This window comes from Anguilla rostrata, chromosome 4 (assembly GCF_018555375.3).
Source record: "Anguilla rostrata isolate EN2019 chromosome 4, ASM1855537v3, whole genome shotgun sequence".
In the NCBI taxonomy this organism is placed as follows: Eukaryota; Metazoa; Chordata; class Actinopteri; order Anguilliformes; family Anguillidae; genus Anguilla; species Anguilla rostrata.
In genome coordinates this window covers 38,321,448-38,345,199 of record NC_057936.1, presented here as the reverse complement: position 1 = coordinate 38,345,199, position 23,752 = coordinate 38,321,448, and the positions used below count along the sequence as shown (strand labels likewise).

Here is a 23,752-nt window from a genome sequence, read left to right as displayed (position 1 = left end):
TAATGGCATTCAGACTGAGAGGGTATAGTACAGGGTAATGCGATTCAGACAAAGAGGGTATAGTACTGAGTAATGCCATTCAGACAGAGAGGGTATAGTACGGAGTACTGTCATTCAGACGGAGAAGGTATAGTACAGAGTAATGCCATTTAGACAGAGAGGGTATAGTACAGGGTTATGCCATTCAGACTGAGAGGGTATAGTACAGAGTAATGCCATTCAGACAGAGAGGGTATAGTACAGGGTAATGCCATTCAGACAGAGAGGGTATAGTACAGAGTAATGCCATTCAGACAGAGAGGGTATATTACAAAGTAATGCCATTCAGACAGAGAGGGTATAGTACAGAATAATGCCATACAGACAGAAAGGGTATAGTACAGCGTTAAGCCATTCAGACAGAGAAGGTATAGTACAGAGTAATGCCATTCAGACAGAGAAGGTATAGTACAGGGTAATTCCATTCAAACAGAGAGGGTTTAGTATAGAGTAATGCTATACAGACTGAGAGGGTATAGTACAGAGTAATGCCATTCAGACAGAGAGGGTATATTACAAAGTAATGCCATTCAGACAGAGAGGGTATAGTACAGAATAATGCCATACAGACAGAAAGGGTATAGTACAGCATTAAGCCATTCAGACAGAGAAGGTATAGTACAGAATAATGCCATTCAGACAGAGAAGGTATAGTACAGGGTAATTCCATTCAAACAGAGAGGGTTTAGTATAGAGTAATGCTATACAGACTGAGAGGGTATAGTACAGAGTAATGGCATTCAGACAGAGAGGGTATATTACAGAGTAATGCCATTCAGACAGAGAGGGTTTAGTACAGTGTAATGCCATACAGACTGAGAGGGTATAGTACAGAGTAATGCCATACAGACTAAGAGGGTATAGTACAGAGTAATGCCATACACACTCAGAGGGTATAGTAAGGACCTGGACACACACTCATTGTGTATTTTCAGCTCATGAGGCATGAGGAGAGACCCTGGAGTGTGTTGCTATGCATCTCAGGGCCCTGCTGTTGATCCGTTTCCAGTTAGGGGGTGGCAGGGTCCCCCTTCGGGCTCCCTTAATACCAAATCATCCATCTGCTCCTGTAGCCCCGTGGAGATGTAATCCCCCCTTTCCCTGTGCCAGCCACCCTCCCCACCACATCAATCGTTCCGACGGGGTTCCTCCAAAGCCCCACCCCTTGCCCACCAATTAAGCTCCCATCTGCGGGGGCTGGCAGTCCACATCTACTCAGGCCCTCAGGCTTCTAATGTGGTCTGGATTTCATTTAGCCTGTGCATATACCAACCCAAGTTATAGCCTACTCAGTGCCACTGTTGCAGACGGCCCACCTATTCTGTTAACTAATCCAGATTAAAACAAACAGAGCAAAATGAATGTACAGTTAATTATTGATGCGGCCTTCGCTTTACCAAGCAACTCATGTAGGCTGCTATTTTGGAAACCTGCATTCATTTGATTCACTTGTAAAATTCAAGGTACTGTAGCGCTAAAGATCTTTCCAGCTGAAATGCCTTCATCTGGAGTGTTTATAGGCCTACTTCTTCTGTTATATTTTTTTCAAAGTTTGACTCCTACAGAGTTTTGCTTTCAGAACTCTTCTACCGTTGTGACAACTCTTTCAATGATTTCATTTTGACATGTTTCTACAGTTAAAGAGTTTCGCCATTTCAAAGTTTTCACTTTATGAAGTTGGTTATTGGTGTGGTGTTACCTAGCAACAAGACGACAAGAAATACAAGGCTGTTCACCACTTAAGATTTTTCCTTTAAAGGAACTACTTTTTGACTTCTCCCTATGATACTTTGATGAGAGTGCAAACACCAGAAGTGTTAAGTTTCATACTTAATGAGGCCGTTGATTAACTCAAAGCACTTCCAGTGCAAGGTTCATTACTACAGTGAACCTACGGTGAATATGTCAGGCCATATCAGCATTCAATTTTCCACAATTTCACTTGCCAAAAAAAAAAAAAAAACAGAAAAAAAGACCGATTAACAGCATCATTTTTTGGAAGTTAGTACTAAAATCAACAGCATTGGTTGTAGCAAAACTATTGATGGTGACAACTGAATCTTGACTTGTGTGAGCATGTTTACCAGTGGTCCCTTCAATAGTTCACAAACTTTCATCATATCACGCTCACTCCAAAAGCATTTTAAGGGTGACAGGCCACTTGGGGCAGGGGTTAGCGACTACTTAAGAGACAAAGTAATATTCTGCACCTTCCTTTCACTCTGCACCCCAGGGTGATGAAACATTACCTTTAGATTACTCGACAGATGAAATCAACAGTTGTTCAAATGTTTCTGTCATCATCTCATAAATTCAGTATAATTTCTTTAATAACAAATGCAATTTGGGAAATCATTTTTGGTGATTGCTGAACTTGCCAAACTGCAATGTAAGAAATATGGGCCTCACACTCTGACCCAAAGCTGAGGATAAAAATTGATAGCTGAGAGAGGGCGTCGGCATAGCAACTTCCCCCAAAGTTGCAAGAGAACGAGACCGCCTGAGTGTTGGCAGTGCTAGCAGATGCTACCTAGCAGTGTGCTGGAGCATTAAGGTTTTGGCACTTTCATCTCCCAGGCATTGCTTTCCCTGCACTTCAGACCTCATCAGCATTCATCAAAGGTGACTACTGAGCTGAGCTAAGGAGGAGGGTGCTGAGGCAGGGGAGGAACCCAAGCTGCCACCGTCCTCCACCTGTTTGCAGACTTAAAAGCGGCTCGCTGCTCATCAATCGCGATGTTTTCACAGGATTGCCAGTTGGATCCTAACCACCCTCCCTCTCAAACCCTGACACCTCATCCTCTCACCCTTTTTGGAAAAGTAAGATAACTCCTGTCTGACCGGAGTACATATGTTGCAACAAAGGTGAATAAAATCATTTGTTTCTTAGTTACAACGACTGCACAAAAAAAATTATGTCCTGGCAAGAATCTGCAAAGAATGTCCCCAGCTGTTGGGCAGATCTGGAAAAAAAATGCATTCCATGAAAATCTGTGCTGCAAAGTTACGCCCCGGAGATGGACAAAACATTTCTCTTTTACAAAAAAAAGGCCTTGTAGCACCCCTAACAGGACTTCCTGTTACAAAATGACCACAGCAAGACCGCAGAAGACGCTGTGTCCGCAGGGCTCCGCGCCCATGACACAATAGGGGAGATTGTTAGGGTAATACCCCCGCTGCCTGAGGAGTGTCTGCGCATTGGATGGTGGGGGGCACGGAACAACTGATGGCGCTTCACACTGGCTCCAGCGTAATCCAAAAAAATCCCAGAGGACAGCGGAAGTCTCAGCTGCCCTGGTATCCCAAGGAGCCATTCATCCCAAGCGCTGGCCTGCGTTCCTCTGCCTAAAACGCACACGGCGCCCGAATGCCACGTCATAAATCCCACGCCCCTGCGCCAGCTGCAGGGCCCCTTCTGTCAGAGTCACACCAATATCTCAAAATTTCCATTTCATCATCAGCTTTTAGCCATACGACAACCCTGCAGCCATAACCACCCTGCTGCTTTCTCTCCTCAAAGCAGCAGCAGTTAGCATTAGTGGGGCTGGGCCTGGTTGGTACATGGTTGGGAGACCTTGGGAGACCATGTTGCTCCTGAGGGCTGCTCAGGGTTGTTCATGTAGGCAAGGTCATGCTGTTCATGCTAAAATACGGTGGAAGAGATGCCCATCTCTGAATGACATACAGCGTAGTGAGATGCTGGCACACTGCTGACACCAAGGAATATTTTAGAAGTGTATGCTCCAGCTTACCCTGTGTCCTGTCAATCTCGTTATCCTCCAATAGCCAGCTGACTATAGTATAGCTCTCTCGCTCTCTGCTGCACGTGAATATGCTGGTACAAAACGGCCGATTGCTCACAGCTGGTTGGTTAACTAGAGTTGCTCCATCAAACTATTCATCTCTTTATGATCCTTGAAAATGAAATGCATTATTATTGTTGTTGCTGTTATAATCATCATGGCTGTCTGTGCTCCACAACAGCCCTGAGCAAGCCAAGCCTTTCTTGCTTATTTTGCATTCCCTGGAGATGGAGTGACTGTGACCTGTCACACGGTGTGCTAGGAGAGCTGCCCTGAGTGACTGTTTGTGTCGGCAGTTTTCACACAAAATTGGAGGATTTTCACTAACAGGCGGAGAGGATTGGCAGAACAAGTCATTGACAGCAAGGCTGCGGAAGGAAATCTCCTGTCCGACACATCATTACCCAGCAGCCCCGGAGCCCTCCGTGCAGGAGCACTGGAGGGCATAGCTGAGCCACTGACACGGCTGTCCACGTAGATGAGGAGAGTTTCCAATTCAGCGACTGCTTTCCCACTGTCACCTCCCTCACTCCGCTGTATCCAAGAGCTTCACTGTATGTCCACCGACCTTATTTGCATGCAGTCCAAATCATTTACTCATCCTTCATTTCATTTCCTTCCCACCAATTAACCCTTTGAAGATCAGATTTTTTGGAATGTTTTTTTTTTTTTCAAAATTCTAAGTGTTCTCGAACTCCTTTGCTGTCAATTACTGCTGATGTAACTAGTGATTGTTACATCAGCATTACAATATTCAGTTAAGAACATTCTAATCACATATTTGTGAACTCACACCTTAAAGAGTTAAAGGGTAGAATATGCTGATGTTTTGGGTGAGCTTGTAAAGGTGTCAGGAGGTTCACGACCGAGGGTTACACACGCTTAAAAAGACAGATACCATTGCACAGTGCCTCTTTTTCCACACACATCCACAGCCAGTTTTGTGTATCACCTTCAGTCCAAAGGGCATAGTAACGTATTCATAAATCCCACAGAAAATAACCGCCTCGCTGGAGCGCACCTAGCCTATATTTAGAAGCCTCTCACATGTCCCTGCATTTTCCACAGCCAGCGGCTGACACCTGACACCTCACCCGGGCGTCCCTCAGGTGACGGGCGTGTGGATGTACTCCTCGCTCACCTCCAGGGCTCTGGGGGCAGGAGGAGGGAGAGCAGCACCTGCCCCATTTCAGACGGGAGTCCACTTCACAAATCTCTCCAATTAATTATTCATCTAAAGTTAAGCGTGTTCTTAGCTTGCGACGCCAGAGAAAGACTGAGGTGTCGCATAGCCTCCCTCTGAACACCGGCTCAATAAACACAAGCGGCTTATCGGGTTAAATAGCGTCCACACCTTCATGCTGGCACCCGCTTTTTTCCCAAGAACTGCCAAATGGGAGAGGCGTACGATCACAAGACGTGTCATTTCCAGCCAAAAATGGAGCCAGATCTGTCGCGAGTGATAAAAAGCATGATGGAAGTTACTTAGTTGCAACAGCACTGCTGAACTGTACATGCTCACAGCAGCTACCATAGATAACAAAAAAAACAGATAACTGTGAGTTATGAGTAACAAGTCTTAAAAAGAAAGACCTATTTAAAAAGGGGAATTTGACCTAAGTTGACTCAAATTTAATTGTCCATGACGCTTCAGTTGTTCACACGTACTCCCTCCCTTACCTTCACAAATGCACACTCATTAATTCCCTCACTGACTAACGCACTCACATATTAACACATGACGTATATGACAGAGAGATCTTTACAGCACTCATCAACACTCATCTCACTAGTAATGTAATTTTCCAGTACTCAAACACAGACTTCACAATGACATGAGTGACGTCTAAGATGTACATTATGATGTCCCTTAATGGCTCTCCTAGATGTGTCGCTTTCCCCAACAGCTGCCCTAGGCAATGTAGCTTGGACTAAACATACCATATCCTAGTGCCCAGAGTGAGTGCAGGTAAACCTGCACCAGTTTTTTTTGGCACAGATCTTGTGAGAACTGTCTGAGAGAAAAGTAAGTGTGCCTAAGGAATCAACATTCAAACATGGTTACTGTACTTGCGTAACACTGTACTCACTGTACAAACACCCTCCTTTGCACTCAGTACTTACTGAGTCAACCAAGGCAGGAACAAAGTTCTCAATGAAACGTGCATACAGACCCATACCGTATCGCTCCTGATACAGAACACTGGTACAAGTGTTGGGTTTAATCCACTTGCCCACAAATCAGCAGCCTGCAGCTACATGAGCAGAGCTGTTATCGGGTAGAGTAGAAATCCCCAAATTGGGTCAGGAAATGCTGGTGGACCATGGGAGGGGTTCAGATGAGCCACAGGTTGTAAAATGTTTTAAATTATTGGCTGTTATATAATGCATTCATACTGACATTCACAAGATTCAACTGAACATGACACTTGCTAATGTACACTACAGTAATGCCAGTGCACGTGAGGTTTTCAATTCCATGTATGAACATTAGTTAGACTGTATTTTAATAAGGGGTGGGTACTGCTGGACAAAGCATTTTTCATTCGGTCATAGGTCATGGGCTCTGAATATTTGGGAACCATATGGGTTAAGGGCCAGAGACAGGCTGAGTGTCTGCTACACCCAAAAAGTCATCCTTTTAAATATTCACGGCCCTTGTACCAGAACAGACATTCCTCAAACCACTGGGGGCTGCTGTAAATGTCCTGAAACAAGAGGGGTGGGGGTGGGGGTTACAGAATGAAAAAGCTCAGCTACAGGGAACCCAGCCCGACTGTTAAAGCTGTCAGTGTCTGAAGTGCACCTTCACCCGAGTGAAACCAAGAGACAAAACCTAGAATACTTTATGTGGGCTATACTGTACACTTTCCAACCAAATTTTCAACGATGGAACCATTTTGAAATGTTGATCATTTTGATCTTTCCTCAGTGGTTCCAACACTAAGAAAAAGGCAGAGTGCACTCCTAAAATAGACAACAGTCAAGAGTGTGTGGGATCTGCCAGCTGAAAGATGTAGGCTAGATGTAGCCCTATAGGGCTGCTTGTTTCATTTCTCACCTTTATATCAATGCTGATGTCATAAGGTTCATTTATTTGGCTTTGCCATTATTGAATTAGAATTTTTTACAGAACTGTTTAGACCCTGAAACTAAGGCCACCTCTCCAGTGTGTAAGTAGATTAATTAGAAATCAAAGTCACCTACTGCTTGGTGTCGACAAATGATGCTAATGGAACATATGTTTCCACAACAACACATAGACACTGTTTATACAGTGCTGTCTCGTCAGGTCATGGCTTTTTATCATTTTTAGCATCCAGAATAAACACCAAAAAAAATTCCCTTTGTAAATCTTCTTCAGAAATAAATAAAAAAACAGGAAACATGGCTAGGAGGAAAAGATAAGTCTGCCTTTATCCAAGAATATGAATAATTTATTACACAGCAAAACTATCTTATGAGCCTAAAATACATAATTATTAGTAGGCTTATCTTGCCTTTGATTCTGACATATCTAATATCATTACAGCCTATGCTATAAACGATATCTCTTTAACAGCTGCTTGAAGAGTCAAACCATACTTTTTAGCATTCTGAAGCAGTAAAGACTGCAATCCTCGGGTGGAGCAGCACTCCTCTGCCCTCCTCTCTCCGTATTAAATAAAAAGAAAGAGCATGCAGAATACTAAGTACTCACTCACAAAGATGTATTTTACTATAAGGGCATGCTACAAGAGGTTTCCACTTCCATATTACACCTGTGGTCCTCTATCTCGGTCCTGCAGAAGCAGGGGTTCTGTTGGTTTCTGTTTCCACCAGAAAAGTACCAACCAATTTAGACACCAGGAGCAATTAATAGGTGAGAGCAGACCAGTAAGCTCTGCAGCTCTGCTGGACTGGGGTTAGAGCCTCTATGGACTGGGTCCGGCAGCATATAGCTAACTCCAGAGGTCCCAGGTCCCATTCCCACATAGGGAGCACCGGTCTTGCACAGTCAAAGCACTTAAACTGAGGAAAGACATTAGTGTATAACAGATTCTGTGAAATAAATGGATAGCAAAATAAACCGGAATGAACGAATGGACGAAGTGTAAAACAGTGTGAACAATGTGCAATCTGCTATGCAATTTTATTGTTTCATTCTGAAGTTAAACTACCCACAGGTTTACGCAGTATGTCACACCCCAGTTTAAACAAAGTCATTTCAACGAAAACGGCACACAGGCCAACGCAATGAGACGGACCCCAGTTTTCTGGGTCCGAGGCCAAGTCCGTTTGTCTCTCTCTCTCGTTCCCCCGCAGAAGGCAGCAAGCAGCTTGTAAGAGGGCACAGGAGGCTGCGCCGAATGCATGAAAGAGGCGCATTCATGTTCGGGGAGAGGATGAGACGGGACGGGCTCCGGCTGGACCGCCGCGAGGAAATGTTTTTGAGATTACGGGCCCCGCAGCGCTGGAGTGTAAACAGAGCGGCAGATGGCGGGCGACAGGCTCAGTCTTGGCCTGGAGGTACCGGAGGGGGGAAACTTGGCCGGGTCACCCTGCCGCTCCAGAAAGCTCTTTGTGCAAACGGCGGAGGGGGCCCCGCGAGGCAGAACCCCTGTCCAACGCGCCCGAGCTTTCGCCTCTCCAAAAAAGGACACCCAAGATGCACCGCTTCGGTGGTCCTGCGTAAACCCCCCCACTCCCCCCCCAGCAGTCAGTGAAGCGTGCAAGCACGGCATAAGGGCCCGTTGGTATGCCATTCACTTTCCTGCGGCTGCTGCGCGCATTTACCAAAAAGTTACTCCTCCTCCTCGTCTCAGACGTCTTGCTTAGTCATCTGGAGCCGATTCTAAATGTCATCAATGCAGCGATGTTAAAAGCAATGCTTTTAATTTTTCTGAATACCGTGGTTTGACATTACTTGCGTCAGAGTGAGGTGATGACCAAGAAATTATTTGAAAGCATAACTGAAATGAAGGACTTAATCAGCGCTGTTTTGGGAAGCCATCTTACAGCCCGTGTAAAGACAGAGGGTCGTCTGCACTCGTCTATAATGTGGAACAAGTAAAAAAGGAAATGGCGACAAATTAAACAGAGCACAGGGCAAAAATAAAGCACAAATAGGCTATAACCTGTTGACTACAAAGGCAGGTAGATTACTGTGATCACAAAGAAGCAAGCCTCAAAACTCAAAAGACTGTTACTGCCTGGCAAATAATCAAATGTAAAAAGGAGGGCAAGAAAGAGATACACAGACAAAAAAAATCTGGCAGCGAGTCGGCTTTAGATGCCGAACACATCTGAAGGCAATAGGCAATCCATACCCGACGCCCAGACAAATTCCATTAAACGGCCCCCAAACCTACCCACACACCCTCCCACGCTCTCATAAAGACCTCATCCGCCTGAAGCAGGCTTGCTTTAGCATGTCTCTGTGTCTGTGTCTGTGTGTGCATGTGTGGCTGTGTGAGCTCTGTGCGACTGTGTGTGTGCGTGTGTGTGTGCGAGTGAGTGAGAGAGATGGTGCGTATGCGAGCGTCTGTCTGTGCTCGAGGGGAATGGAAGCAGATTTGCCGTAAAGTGCTCCACAGTGTCGGTTGCCAGGGCCGACGACTTTGTGTGGGTGGTTAAATCGGTGTTGTTTGAACATGGCCCACGCCACCCTGAAAGACCTTTTTTTCACAAAACAAAATCGGATTTCCCTTTTGTGACAAGAGAGGCAACTCCACAGCAGCAGGAATGAAAGCGCCTCTTAAATATTTGACGGTGCGTCGCATGTTTCCTCCTATGAAACGGGACACGTGGGAGTACGCTGTCACTTCGCTGGTAAAACATGTACGCCAACACCGGCGTGATATTGTGCGCCTTTGCCTCCGATCTGTCTCTTCATTCCTGAAGAAAGGGATAAGTAGCTCCTGAATGGAAATTATTGCTGGGGATGGGGTTGGGGCAGAATATAGCCAGTGGCATTGAGCCTTCTGAACACAATGTATTACAGCACAGCCCAGTCATGAGCGAGGCGCCACTGTATCCGACACTTCTCTGGGATTCAACTGTTCCTTTTGACCAATTCCCCTAGGGGTTGATGGGATATGAATGCACTAGCCTTCTGCACATTATTAGAGCGTTTTCGAGCAAATGCTCACAGAAGATCAACTATTCCAGTGTTCCTCAAAATCGCAATCCGCTTCGAAGTACAGTATGGGAAAAATGTTCTTGCAGAAAACAGGACTCTAAAAACTGTATTTATATCTTTGTCCAGCTGTTGCTAAATCTGAGGGATTTCTAACACTGTTTTTTCAATAATTCATCGTTCCCTCAGTTAAATTGGCCTTGATATCGGTGCTCTGCTCAAAGGAATTGTCAAAGAAGTCTTCACAGAACACTGTACGGGGAAAGAATGAGCGTTAAAACAGACATGACTTAAAAACGACTGGAAAAGGAAGAGCAATTACACAGTGACAACAGAGAACAAATTAGACCGACAGCATTATAAAAGAGGGAGATGCATTTATGTTATGCCAGATTGACAACAAAGAAATGTCCTGATGCAACAGCACAAAATTATATGTAGCAAGGTATCAACACTCAAATTTGGCTCTTGCAATGACAAAAAAACCCAAAAACACCACTGCCAAAGGGCAAGTTGAGTAATGATGTTGTACCGCTTCACAAGAAAGCAGTCGAAATCCAGCGGCTGTCAGGTGAGATAAAGCCAATGGTGGGAATCAGTGTATCTGGGCCCTTTCCCATATTGTGGGGCCATTTCACCCCATCAACCCCATCAGGCAAATTGTCTCTCATGAATCAAATTGCACTAGCTATACCTTCATCATTTATTATCAGGCAAAGATCATTTTGTTGGAGAACACTCTGACGGCCCCCCACCCCCTCACCACCAATCCGAATCAGTCTGGCCTTAGTCCACACACGTGAAAAACCACATACATTCAGCACTGACGCATCACTTTAAACTGAGATTTAAATCAAGGTGGGCAGATTAAAAACATCTTCAGTTTCATAATGGACAAATCTGCCTGTGCTAAACAATAAACAATAGCCCCATTGAGCCTGGCAGCTGATCAGGGGCCTTGTGCACTATGCTGCAGTCTGCCATCTCTACTGTAACAACCATCCACTGTCACAGCACCCATATCACATCACAATATCATATCATGTCATGACAGAGGGGGGTGCCCATCCTGAGAAAGGAGTAGGGGGGAATTACCCAGGAGAACTTTCTCAAAAACCGATGATAGATTGCAAACAAGCGCCCTACAGTAAACGGGCAGAGACCACTTATGGGAGATTTAATGCACACAAAAAAAAAGAAATAAATGTACACGCAAAAACTCCCTCCTACAATCAGGCTGATCGCCATACGCTGTTTTTCTGACACAAAAATGTTTTGATGAGTAAGACTGAGAAGGTGAAATTCAGAAAACACATTTGTTTTGGGCGAGACACCCGGAGAGTCTAGGCTCGGCTCAGCAGGCGTCATTGTTCACAGCTTGGCCGGGCCATCTGCAACCGGGTCTGGTTTCGGCTTTAGCGCACCCATGATAAAATAAAACCGTCTCTTTCAAGAAAACATGGCCAGTGGAAGGTGGCCCCTTTTCTGGGAGTGGCTCAGTTTCATCAGACAGATGTTGCGATTTCCCCCTAGGTCCCCCGAACAGGCCCCGTCCTTCCTTTCTTCAAGGTTTCCCACGGTCAGAGATCCTTCAGCTGTAACGGTGAGGTGGGGTCCCACCACACGATCCAGACCCATTCCTGTGTGATTAACAGAGCTTGGCTCGCATCCAGCGACCTCCCACGCACGCAAGCGCGCGGCCCACGCTGGGGGCGTTTCGCTGCAGGGAAACGGGCCGGCTTCCACTCCCACCCCCACTCCCACTCCCACGCCCACGCCCACACCCGCTCGAAGCCGCGCCAGAGAGGGCCCACGACGGGGGCAAAGAGGGACAGCCAGTCAGGTGCCTCGCAAGCAGCCACTCCCCTGTAAGTGGGCACACAAACAGGGTGTAGATGTTTATCAGTGCAGCTGCCACCTACACACCCTGCCCCCACCTCACACCCCCACACCACTTTCCAGGTGAGCACAGCACACACAATTTCAACCCAAAAGTAGCAAAGGTGTGTTAAAAAACACAGCTCCTGTCAGCCCCAAAATCTGACCATGGCCGACTCCTCCCACTCCTCCCAATGCCCCTGGTCCCGAGCCCATTGGAAGCATGCCCAACAGTGGTTTCAACTGAGGGGCTTTTTGGATAAACCAAACTCAACTTGTGCAACCTCACGTCACAAGCTACTCCACGCTTGACAGAGAGGGTGCCACTTTCACTCCTCCACACCACTATGCTTTACTCCACACCCTTGCCGTGTGCCTCTCTCTGACGTCTCTAACAGTGAGGAGAGCGACCGCAAAGCAGAGTGCAGTTTCGTGTGAAGACACCGTTCTTAAAATAAAAAAATAATTTAAAAAATGCCCTCTCTCCATCACCCTCTCTTAGCTCTCGATCCTCCTTTCTAGTGCTTGCGCTCTCTCTTTCTGTCCCTCTCCTGCTCTCTCACTGTCTCACTCTCTCCCTCTCCGTCTCCTCGCCTCTCTCACTCTGCCTCTCGGGGGCATTTGTCTCGTGACTTCAGCGTTGGGTTTGCTTTCATGTACAGCGCCACTTGAAAGGCTCATGTGGGAGAACGAATACCTGCGCTGAGTGTTTCCGATGCTTCTCTTCTTCCCGAGTGCTCCTCACTGCCGCAATAAACACACACTCTCTCTCTCTCTCTCTCTCTCTCACACACACACAGACACACACTGACACACACATACAGACATACCAGACAGGTGACAAATTAAAAGAAAAACCAACATAAATGCACCTTGGCATAGATTTTACTAGTCTGAAATTCTACTGGAGGGATGGAACACCATCCTTCCAAAAGATATTCCTTCGTTTGGTGTTTTGATGATGGTGGTGGAGAGTGCTGTCTAACACGTTGGTCCAAAATCTCCCATAGGTGTTCAACTGGGTTGAGATCTGGTAACTGCGAAGGCCATAGCATGTGAGTCACATCGTTTTCATACTCATCAAACCATTCAGTGACCCCTCATGCCCTGTGAATGGAGGAATGTCATCCTGGAAGAGACCACTCCCATCAGGATGGAAATGTTTCATCTTACGATAAAGGTGATCACTCATAATAACTTTGCACTGATTTGCAGTGTCCCTTCCCTCTAACCCTAACCCTAACCCTAACCCTTCCCTCTAAGGGGACAAGTGGACCCAAACCATGCCAGGAAAATGTCCCCCACGGCATAACACAGCCAACTCACTGTAGGGGTCAAGCATTCAAGCCTGTACCATGCTCTTGGCGTACGCGACACATGCACTCACCCACTTGTCAAGAATATGGTGAAGGATGACTTATCTGACCATATTACTTTTTTTCCACATCTCTGTAGACCAGTGCCAATTGGTTTTGCACCACTGAACTCTCAAATGTGCATTCATCTTTGTAATGAGGGGATTATGCACTGCAACCCAACTATAATATCCCTCTCTATGCAGTTGTCAACGGACAGTTCTTGATGACACAGTCTGATCACGTCATTTTCAGTCACCTGAGGAAGAGCTGTTCTTCTGTTTTTCTTCACATATCACACTAATGGTCATCGAATCATGGTCATCGAACGTGCTCTTTCAACCACAATTTCTGACCCTATTTACTGATGTCATTCCCATAGATTTAAATGCATATGTCACTTTAGTTACTGTTCCTATTGAAACACTAGCCAGTTGAGCAGTCTTTGTGACTGAAGCTCCTGCCATCCGTGCCCCAATAATAAACCTTCTTTCAAAGTCACTTAGATCTTTTCCTCTTGCCATCTTGATCACAAATTGAGTTCAACTGGGTCTGCTCAGCACTTTTATAGGCTACATGCCACAGAGCTTGATAGAATGATAATTGCTTAATTGTATCATGCAGTACACCTGTATGGAATCATATGCATTTGTTATGTTTCTCCACTCATTACTTCAGATTTTTCCTTTAATTTGTCACCCGTCTGTACACATATTTACAAACCAACCAAACAAAAAATTAAATAAGATCTATCAAATTAAAATATAAAAGCCATTATACTAAGATAAACTGACATAGCCTAATTGAAGTTCTATCATAATTAGTTAGAATGCTCCTAAATGTCACACAACAGCATGTGGTACAGTGGTTGAGGCACTTCTGTTGTACTGTAACAAGAGTGTTGCAAGTTCAAATCTGCACTGTTTTAAAATCCAACTCTCTTCTACCCTCAAGCAAGGCATGCAACCTGAACCGTTTCAGTGCATATATTGAGCTTTAGGAATGGATAATAAGCCAAGTTTTCCCAAGAGAAAGGCATCTCCAAAGTAAGAAAGTCAAATTTTCTGTCTGCCTCCGAATATTTGAATCATTCTAGTGCAGGCTGGTGTCATCTGCTGAAACCATATCCCTAATAGATGTCAATCAGCAGACAATACATGTGATCTAAAGTGCCCACCACCATAAAATAGTACTATTAAGCCTTATGGTATTCATAGCATTACACAAACAAAAACACGCCAGAGAGAAAGGCCATAGCATCACAACCATAAATTATCCCTGTCATTTCACATTGATTCCAGTGTGTGCAAATCTCTAGATTTCACCTGATTGTAATTTGTATAACACTCTCGAATCCAGCCAGCAACCTATCAGTCATCTGAAAGCAGGAGTCACAGGACTCGGGCAGACTGAAGAAGCGCCATCACGTTTGCTCTGTAGTCGTGACCCCATGGATACCGGGAAGCCGGCCACAACACCAGAACCTGCTACACGAATAAAACTTGCAGCTTCAGCTTCAGAACACCACTGTCAGAGAGGGCGGGGCCTGCCGTGACATCACTCTCAATGATAACAAAAAAGGTAGCCTAAGCCTTGAGAACATGGGCGAGTCCACAACAGTGGTCATTCTGTATGCACTGGCTTGAACAGTCCAGTGTAGTAACTCTTTCACTGTCCTGTCAGCCTTGCATTTCTTCAGAAGCCTAGCAACACACAACTGTGAATACACAACTTTGAATGTCAATGAAAAAAATTAACAGACCGTCCTCTCGAACAGGGCATCCAGCATTCAGTTGGTTTTGTCCTCTTGTTATTCTTTTCTTTTTTTTTTTAAGTTTTAGCTATAATAACTAGTTGCCATGTCAGTAAGTCTCTAAGGACCACATTTTAGAGCAGGAACACGTATTTCTAATGGTTTTTGGAAGACTACTTCATATAATGAAACACCCAACCGCATCATCCACAGCTGTACATCCACATCATTCTCAATTCCAGCTGCTGTCTGGAAATGGAAGTCAGTTTGTGAGATTAGTTTCCTGTAATCTGATTGGTTCTAGTACACTGGGCCACTGGACTCCCATCAGATTGTCAAACTTGTCAGGCTCATTGTACTGGAAGGTTAAGGACAAAACCACTGAAGCTACCAGAGCAATAATCTGTGCTATTCACCTCCTATTTAATATTGTTCCTAGTCCTTTCTTATATTCAACACATGAATAAAAAATTTAATCAGAATAGTATGAATATTAATGTTGTATGTAATTTATTCTTAGAGTAAAAGAGTCCAATAATGGAGTCAATAAGGTTTAAATAGCATGTCCATTGTGATATAGCACTTTTTAAAACAAAGTTCCCATAGAATAGCCACCAAATTTCAGACCGAAAAACAATGAAGTCGCACCTATGCTGAACCACACTGCATGTGTCACTCGTAAGGAAGCAGGGGATGGGAGGAAACTGTAAATTTCTGCTCAGTGGTCTGTATTCCTACTCACAAGAAAAGACTGTGAGGCTTACTGGACTTCCACTATATTCTATTCTTTGAAAAAAATGGACATAAACACTCAACATGTATCATTTCAGGACCACAAGGCAGTACTCCGGTTCCTATTACCATAGGCAACAGCCAAACTTATTGCCTTTTAAGACTCTCTCACTTTCCCAGTGCCAGGGGCATCAGTTATGACACTCAGCCTAATAACACTGATTCAGTCTCATAACCAGGGCCTGGTAACATAACAATGGCAAAATTAAAGTTTATCTTAACTGAATGAATGTATGAATGAATCTTTAATGGTCTATATTAGTATTAATTGATAGGCCCTACATCAAATAAAATTATTTAATTGTACTTAGTCAAGACAGATTAAAGATGTGCAAGGCCTGACACTGGAACCAAATAGCCTAGGTCTATGAACATTCACGAGGAAAGGAACTGCTTAATCCCTGAGCTCAAATAGGTGTCCAAGGAATGGTGTAGGCTAAAGCAAAATCTCTTTTGGGCATACTGGTTAGCTGTGAGCCAGGGGGGAGGCCACTGATAACCATAAACCCCTCGCTGGGACGCTACTAAGTCATGTAGGCAATTCTACACAGACGTCCTAATTATTCTCGGGCATTATCCATGGCTTAATGAATCACACTAATTCAAAAGGAAGAATAATCACAAAGGATTAATCGAGGGGAAAGGAAACACTTTTGAGGCAAAAAAAGGGGAACCATCTGACCAGTTCTTGGTCATAGTAGAGATTAACTCATTACTTACAAATGAGATCTCTTTTTTCCCCCTGCTGTGAAAACTGCTTTTACACTAGACTGAAAAAACACAATAAAGTTCACAGTGCTAACAAAGACCGACAATTTCCAAACACTGAGCTGTTGCCTGATCCATATTTAGACTTAGCCAACCGGTATACTCTGCAAAGGCAGTTAAAATACACAGAGGTTCCTTATGAGTGAACATACTTTATTGTGGAAACACAGAGGTAGCACCCAAACCATAGTCCTATGATGATACATACAACTCTATGAGATTCAAAAGAAATCTTGGTTGCATAGTTCTGTTATTATCACAGAGCAGTACAAGCTAAAATGTGTTTCCCTAAGAACACTATCCAGGAAGCCAATCAGATTAATTTAGTGAATGATAAGGAATGATTCTCTATCAGGGTGTCAACACATAACAATTAAGCTACCATGCTGACTGGAAATGGCTCTCAACTGTCCTGGGGCTAATAATATAACTTAGCCTACGTCATGGGGCACCTTCACTGATTAGGCTACTCCTGATCAACGTTCAAACCACAAACACCAAATTCAAACAATTCATAAATCATTATGCTTAAAATACCAGACAACATTTTTTTAAGTTCTTGCCAAATCGTATTGTTTTACAGTAAATTAAGTTCTCCCACTAAACCATGCATGAATCCAAAGGATACCTGGGCACTGAGACAACAGTGTGTTTCCACAATTGCAGTACCAGGTTTATATTAGAATCATGCATTTCCCGCCACCAAAAAACCTTGCAGCCTCACTGCAGATTTAAAGCATTCAAGCTGTACGGTGGAGATTTTAAAAAGACAATGACATTGACCAGCAGGAGCTAGCTGGCACTGAAAGAGGCTCTGGGGCATTCCTTAAGGAAATGACTACCAATATCTAATACTGAATGATTTTAGTGTTAATATAAAATTTCCAAAAAACCTGCATATAAAATCCTTAAGGATATTAGATCCACCTCTATAGGGCCACTTGTTTGTGGCCCTATATTGCTGTATTATAGATTGTATTCTCTGGGAGGTGTCATGTTAAATGCCTGCCAAGGCAGGTTCACAAGGCCACCCTAACTTTCTGAAACACAAAGACTCTTGCCCTTATCCTCTTATCTCAGGAAGCTGATCTGAAGTCAGTCCTTACAGCTGTGCAGAGCCAACCCAAGACATGGAGCCAGGATGGGAAAGATCACAAAGGGGGGGGGGGGGGGGGGCGCGGGAGGATAGGTGGTCTGTCTCTTTGGGGCTCTGTCTAGGCTATGTCTTGACTGCTGCCGTGTACCTGGTACGGTCAGGTGTTTCGTCGGACCGCCTGTTTCCTGAGGGACGACTGAACTGAACAGCTCTGACTTTTGCTCTGCCCCTGGCAATTTTCCCTTTCCTTTTCTCGGAGGAAGCCATTCTCATCCTACCCCACTGCTGCTTAGAGGCACAAGCCTCAGTTCCTCAATCCAACCGAGTGTTTCAGACCAAAAAACCAAATGTCACGGTTATCTTGTGTACTTGTTCTCTCCTCACAGTGCCAAGATGTCTGACAGCAAGCCACTGCACCCCAAGACGGCTCCTTGACAAAGGACTCAAATGCAGCAATATTTTGCATAAATAGAGCCTACAGACAAGCCACGTGAAGTTGTGTGAATACACTAAAAACAATCAGTTGAACAAGGAAAAAGCTAAACTGAACCGTAAGGATTAAACAATGAACCCAGATTTTTAAAAAATACATTATAAAATTCATAGGCTCAGAGAAATGCCATTCTTCCATTCTAAATACACAAATGGCAGCTTTGTCAGGGTGTGCAAAGTTTGCCTTTCAAGAACCTCTCTGCCTAGTGCAACCTGCCAATGATGTAATACAGAACTGCCTTTTAAAATATTTGGAGTATGAATCACAGGCAAGATAATTGCCAGCCAAAACTGTCAGTTATTTTAAGTATGTGTGTGTGTGTGTGTGTGTGTGTATGCGCGTGCGAAAGGAGGGGGCAGACCTCACTGGTTAGCATCTGCATCACTCAAATACTTCAATTTATGAATTTGGAAGAAAATGAAATTGCTGTTATACATTGCAAATGTCTCGCTATCATTGTCCAGTACATCTACTATCATCTCATCTTGTTGAAGGGTAGGCCCTCTTTTTGCAAATATTTCAATTATGGCACAATTTGTTAGCCAATCAGAATAACTTTTGCTCACGTTTCTGCTGTAATCCAGCCAGGTACCTAATATCTAATACCGAGACTGTCTACTGTGCGATCACCACGTGACCAGGAAGACCTTTGGGAGGAGTGACAGTTGAAAAGAAACGCCATTGGTTGAAATAGGCAGCTCACATTTCAATGGGGAATTCTGAGATTTGATGTCATAGATTTCAGTAAACTTCTCATACTGTAGGCTACTCTCGACAGACTAGGATAGACTGACAGTAGCCTAGCATTGGCCTATATACTGCGACCCCGTATTGTTTCATATAGCTTTACGAAAGTGATAATGCAATTGCTCAAACATACCCAGCCACCATTCTCTTGGATCCAGATGTGAAGGGGTCCATTCAGATAATCCGTCATCCAGTGTGCAATGCTATCGACCTGGGACGTCATCTCGCGGTTCACACTCTCCACACACATAGTTCCTCCAAACTCGAAGAACGCCACGATCCGACCCCAGTTCACTCCATCGCTGAACAGTTCTTCAACGACCGCTGTAAACTTGCGTTGTGCCGTGTTTGGTGTGAAATGCAACTGGTCTGACATTTCAGCAAAGTCCCGAAGATACATCCTTTCAATTTCATTCCCTGCTTCACGCAAAACACGATGCAGAGCGGCGTGAGGGTCGGGTTGCTGGAGTCGGTTGGGAAAAGGGGAAACGTTCTCTCCATCCGTGGCAGCTTGGGTTCGCCGTGCCAGAACTTGAGAGTTGGAGGGGGAGATATCCGCTAATCCGTTATTTGGAGAATCGTTTTCCCCGGCCTCTTGGAATTCCCATACATACCCCTTTTTCAATAGTTTGTGATATATGTATTTTTCCACTATATTCCGATTATCGTAGGGACTCTCGTTTGCCATCACGGTATAGGAAAGGTTTGACAAAGCCTGTACCAATAGTTTCACACAAAATACATGTCCATGGCTCCACGAGTAAGGTGCTCAATTCAAACTATTTGAATGAACAAAGTGACCAAATAGTAGGCTATTCGAATTGTTACGACGATTAAAAAAAGAATCAATATAATATTTCACAGTGCTTAACTGCGTTGTATTTCTGACCTTCAAAGAAAGCACGGCAGTGAACGGAGCAATGTTGTCTTAGTATAAATCGATGCCTTTCTATTCTTAAATACGCAAAATAATAACAAACACATAAATATAATTAAGGAAACGGCTCGTGGTAGAGCTGCAAAACTGCACCATTCACTTCAACTTTCAGCAGCAAATGAACTTACAGCATGGTGCAGACAAGGAACGTGGTCTGCCGCTGTAGAATAAAAAAAGCGTCAGGAATGCTTGATCTTAGCTAACGATACGCCCCTTTCAGCAGCGAGCAAAGATCCTTGGAAAAGTAGCAAGTTTTGGATATCCTTTAAAATATATCTTCCTCAAAGTCAAGCATCGGGAAACTGCGTGTCTGTCTTGGATGCATCAGACGAAATTATTTATCACGTATTTTTGAAGAAAACTGCAGAAACACTGCTTCCCTTCCTGGGTTATATTATTCCACTGACATTTGCAGAGCCTCAGAAAAGACGGAAGAGAAAGCATTTGCTGGCAAGCAAGCTTTCGAAATGTTTATTCCAGAAACAAAAAAACGTGTCAGGGAAACCGGTGAAAACCAATACAATGTCGTAACGGATATTAAATCCAGATAACCCAGTATCCATATGCTTGCCCCCAGACAGCAAAAAACTACAATGACGCTTCTGTCATGTACAGTGCAAGCAGAAAATCCCTGACTGGAAGTGCTCTCACTCTCTCACTCCCTCTGCTCGCGATTTATGTTACTCCTTTCCAGTGAGGTATTTCCTCTACGTCACGCCATTCAGTTTTTCACTGCGTGTGCAGACCGTACACTATAAATGATGAAAACGTTGCACGAGGCTGCTAGAATTCAGTATGGTTTATCCATACTTTGGTTGCATTTACGGTCTGTAGGTTGATGTTATTTACAGTTGAATTTTGAAAGTAAAATCATGTCTGGATAACATTTAAATTAAATAAAAAACGCGAAGTATTATTGAAGTATTATTTAACAGCAATTAGGCTTGGAAAAATGAATAACTAAAGCGAGACTGTAAAATATACTGATAGCCGCATTGTAAACTAATTGGCAATTAGATTGTGATTCATGAGTTCAATGGCCATGTGGGATTCATACTGCAGACGTGCACCAGTCAACCCGTTTCCTTTGATTAAGTGGAGACCCCACGGTGGAAGGAGTTAACCTAGCTGTTAAGCTACCGTATTTAGAATATGTATCATTTTTGAGGTTTTCTCCTATGTACAGTGGCGCACCCTTACAAACTCAGGGCTCCTGCTATAATGTTCCACATGAAAGGCAGTTTCTCAAACAGAATTCCTCAACTCTCTGAAACACACTTGAACATCAAACCTACCCAAGCGTGCTTATTTATTTATTTATTTATTTATTTATTTATTTATTTATTTATTTAAATGTGGATTATTCTTAGGTCTGTTTATTTGTACTGTACAGGCTGGCAGCCACTTGGTAGAAGCTAGAGGACAAGATTTGCAATTGAAAGGTTGCGGGTTTGAAACATATTGAGTGGGACCTTGCTGTTGTACCCTTAAAAAACATGCATTCTGAATTGTTTCAGTAAAATTTCCAGCTGTATGAATATATTTTGTATTGCTGAATGTAAATAAAATACAGGACTGGTTAATGTGTATTCAGTTGCCTCAGATAAAGACAAATTACATGCAAATGAATAATAACTAATGACTAAATAATAACTAAATGAATAATTATTGAAGATTTCAGCCTGGCTGCAGTGGCTGGTGTTTCCATTGTGAATATCACTGAAAATTTAATCTCTTATTTAAATAAATGAAATGGCATTGGTGAAACGAGTGCTGACTAAAAACCTGTACACATACATTGAAATAGTTTTTGTCAGCTCCTATATGTTGAGTTCTGGAAAACAGAAGCTTTCCAGTGAGGCAAAATGTACAGAAGAGAAGACAATAGCATGCATATGATCCAATCACAGCCCTCCGGTCTCAAGAGTACAAGGATGGTGAGAGGGGGCCCAGGGCATACCCTGAGTCTGTCCAATACAATGAGCACAGGCCAAGCTGGCGGTTATTTTAATAGGTCACCAACAGACACATTTCTCCTTGAAGTGCAGGAGGAATTTTTTGTGTGGAAGTGAAACAATGAAAATCTTGTTAGGACTGAGCACAATGCTGGAAAGGAATTCTCTAAATGTAACCAGAAAGCCAGATGATGATTTGGAATCCTCCACTGAAAATAACAGGGGGAAAACATGGTTAGGACAAAGAAGACTCCTGTGCAGACAGACACTGGAGTATTTCCTGTAGTTTCTGTTTATTTCTCCATTTGAGAAAATTAGTTGATTGTCAATGTCCTATGAGTATGCAATTGTAAAGTCAGTTTAAGATAAGATTTTTTTTTCTCTCCCTTCCCACAATCACTCCCCTCTAAAAAATAAGTTGTCATATGTTCTGCTATGTCACCTTATGGTCTATTCTGTTTGTTATGCATACACACAGACAAACAAACAAACACACACACACACACACACGCACACACTCCTACACACACACACACACACACACACATAGTTTTTCTATTTAAACAGAGCATGGGGAGCTCATATAGCTTCTGTCAGATTAAAGACAAATAAACACAGCCAGAAAGAGATGCTATATGTATGTTTGTGCTGTTTGTTCAGTGCAGTCGGTAAGTATTTGAACAGTGACACAATTGTCATTTTGGCTGCTTTGTACTCCTGCACATTGGATTAGAAATGAAATCATGAATATGATGCTAAAGTACAGACCATGGGGAGAATATGCAAACTTCACACAAGAAGGGTCCCACCCATGATTTTAACCGTGACCTATATATACATATAATTTTCCTCAGAGATGATGGACAGATTATGAGCCTGTATGTAATTATAGCAAAGTTGAATTGTGAGTGAAATGAGTTGTCACTCAAAGAAAAAATCATTAGGGTCATTGTCTTAAACATCCAGTTCCAAGAGATAATTTTTTAATTATTTAAACACTAGTTCTGGCCTGCTATGATAGTTCCTCAGCCCAAAAGGTCAAAAGTTTAAATATATATGTCTGGGGAAACTCACTGAGGTATAGGAAACTTCTTACTTCCTTTATGTTATTTAGTTACAATTTATAATCCACCAAAACTGGAACAGGCAATATGACAAAATGACACTCTAAACTGTAGATTAAAAAACCTTCAAGTTTCAGATAATGTAAAAAAAAAATCCATGCTATTCGGACTGGCTTAATGTCATCCCTGATCTATGCCAATGATTCTTTGGACCACTGACACAATATAATGTGTGAAAATATACATAACAACACAATTATATGCCATAGATTTAGCTCTTAACCTCCACCCGGAGACAGAGATTTGCACTAATCACTCCGAAACGTCTGGCAGGAAAGGGCTGTGCCTGTTTCTAAGGCTTTTTGTGTTCACCAATCGAAGCATACCCTGCTTCTGGAGATTTCTGTTGGAAAAAGAATGCCTTGATGAGACAAAGGTATTCTGCATGACTCCAGCTGAGGAACATAACCAAAAGGAGCAAATATGAGCATTTCCTAATTAAAAAGTCAGAGCTGGAACAAAAAACAAGAAGAATATGTAAATGAGCATTAAACTATCTCTGTGGATTAAGTAAAACCATTTTGGTGAAAATTACAATTGATAATGACAGTTTTGTGTAATGCATGGGGATTTTATGGTGATTTTCTGAGATACAGAAAACAACATATAATAGAGCATATGCAGGAATAGTCTTAAATACATAATAAAATGCATCTTCTAGGAATGACTACTGTATGTGTGTGTGTGTGTGTGTATGTGGGTGGGTGGGTGGTTGGATGTATGTGCGTGTGTGTGCGTGGGTGTGATATAGATGGGTTTCTGATCTCCGGATGTACAGTGAGCTCCATATTGTTTGGCTCTAGAGGTAATACAGTTTGCATGCAGCCCGTAGATATTGTCTAATATTTTTGTACTAGGTGCATAGGGATGAAATTGGTACTGATCTTGTTGACT

The 23,752-nt window shown here is 43.3% G+C and overlaps 1 protein-coding gene across 2 annotated transcripts in view; it reads right to left on the bottom strand.

The window, feature by feature from the left end:
* Positions 1-20,448, bottom strand: part of LOC135253369 (apoptosis regulator Bcl-2-like) — a 63,158-nt gene extending 42,710 nt beyond the window's left edge. Inside the window, exons 1-2 of one of the 2 annotated variants that reach the window (XM_064332557.1) lie at positions 18,976-20,448; positions 7,744-11,826 (exon numbers count right to left, since the gene is read on the bottom strand). In XM_064332557.1, the coding sequence (XP_064188627.1) occupies positions 11,800-11,826; positions 18,976-19,530 (582 nt within the window). In that variant the 5' untranslated portion in view covers positions 19,531-20,448 and the 3' untranslated portion in view covers positions 7,744-11,799. Of the gene's footprint in view, positions 1-7,743; positions 11,827-18,975 lie in introns of those variants that run through there. The other variant, XM_064332556.1, reaches the window with a different exon arrangement.
* Between the last annotated feature and the right edge of the window lie 3,304 nt (positions 20,449-23,752).